The 875-nt window shown below is 57.7% G+C and overlaps 1 protein-coding gene across 1 annotated transcript in view; it reads right to left on the bottom strand.

Moving 5' to 3' along the window:
• Nucleotides 1-6: 6 nt before the first annotated feature.
• The window catches only part of LOC108801560 (protein sel-1 homolog 1-like), a 23,362-nt gene continuing 22,493 nt past the window's right edge, over nt 7-875 (bottom strand). Inside the window, exon 12 of the mRNA XM_018573451.1 lies at nt 7-271. Coding sequence (XP_018428953.1) covers nt 44-271 — 228 coding nt within the window. The 3' untranslated portion in view covers nt 7-43. The remainder of the gene's footprint in view (nt 272-875) is intronic.

Raw genomic sequence — 875 nt, 5'->3', positions numbered from 1 at the left:
AAGCCTTCGGGGACAGTCCGCGGTAGCGTCACGTGACACGATGTCATTGCGGCGCCTGGTCTTCCTGCGGCTGGTCTTGCTGTGATGAAGGAGGGGGAGGGGGGTCTTGGCCGGCAGGTCTGGGTGCCGGAGGTCGCGGGACCACCTGCGGCTGTCTTTGCCGGTAAGCAATGACCGTTCCCAGGAGTAACGCAATGATGGTCATGAGGTAGAGGTCCCATTCCGGCCCCAGTATCTGATCCATATCGACACGAGACAAGGCGTCCTTCATCTGATGGGGGAAGCAGAGGACAGGTAATGGAAGCAGCGGGGGGACGGGCTATCCTAAGACTCGCGGTAGCTGTTGCTGACTAACCCCCCCCCCCCACCCTCGCCACCGGCTGTGTGACTATAGGCGTCAGCTCAGAGGTGGCTCCGTGCTGCCACGTATATGCATCGCCGCTGTGTGTAGGGAGCGGGCTAAAAGCTATGGAACTGAAATGTAGTTTTACATTCACAAGTCCCAAACCGGGTTCAGCAACACATGCGCTATAAAGAACGACTCCGGGTTTAGAAAATGTAACCCTTCGGTAGCCCCACTGCGAGGGTTCATTCTGAAACCCGGAGTTCTTCTTTAAGACAAAGTGACAGTTCTCATTCCCCCTTCCCCTGACCTAAAACTAACCCACCGTTCCCCTCCACACTTACCTCAATCCAACAGTCACGGCCCCTGGTGTTCACATCCAGCGCCACAAGTCTCACCATCCTGGCTGTGCCTTATAGACTTCAAGGGGTCTGTGTCCCGAGGCCCCTCCCCCACCTCCTCTCTCTCCCCTCCACCCTCCCTCTTCTCTCCCCTCATTCTCCCTCCCCTCCCCCTTCTCCTCTCTCTCACC

Source organism: Nanorana parkeri, unplaced genomic scaffold, assembly GCF_000935625.1.
Source record: "Nanorana parkeri isolate BGI_ZX_2015 unplaced genomic scaffold, ASM93562v1 scaffold2385, whole genome shotgun sequence".
NCBI lineage: Eukaryota > Metazoa > Chordata > Amphibia > Anura > Dicroglossidae > Nanorana > Nanorana parkeri.
The sequence above is the reverse complement of the archived record's forward strand: the minus strand, read 5'-3'. Positions and strand labels throughout refer to the sequence as shown.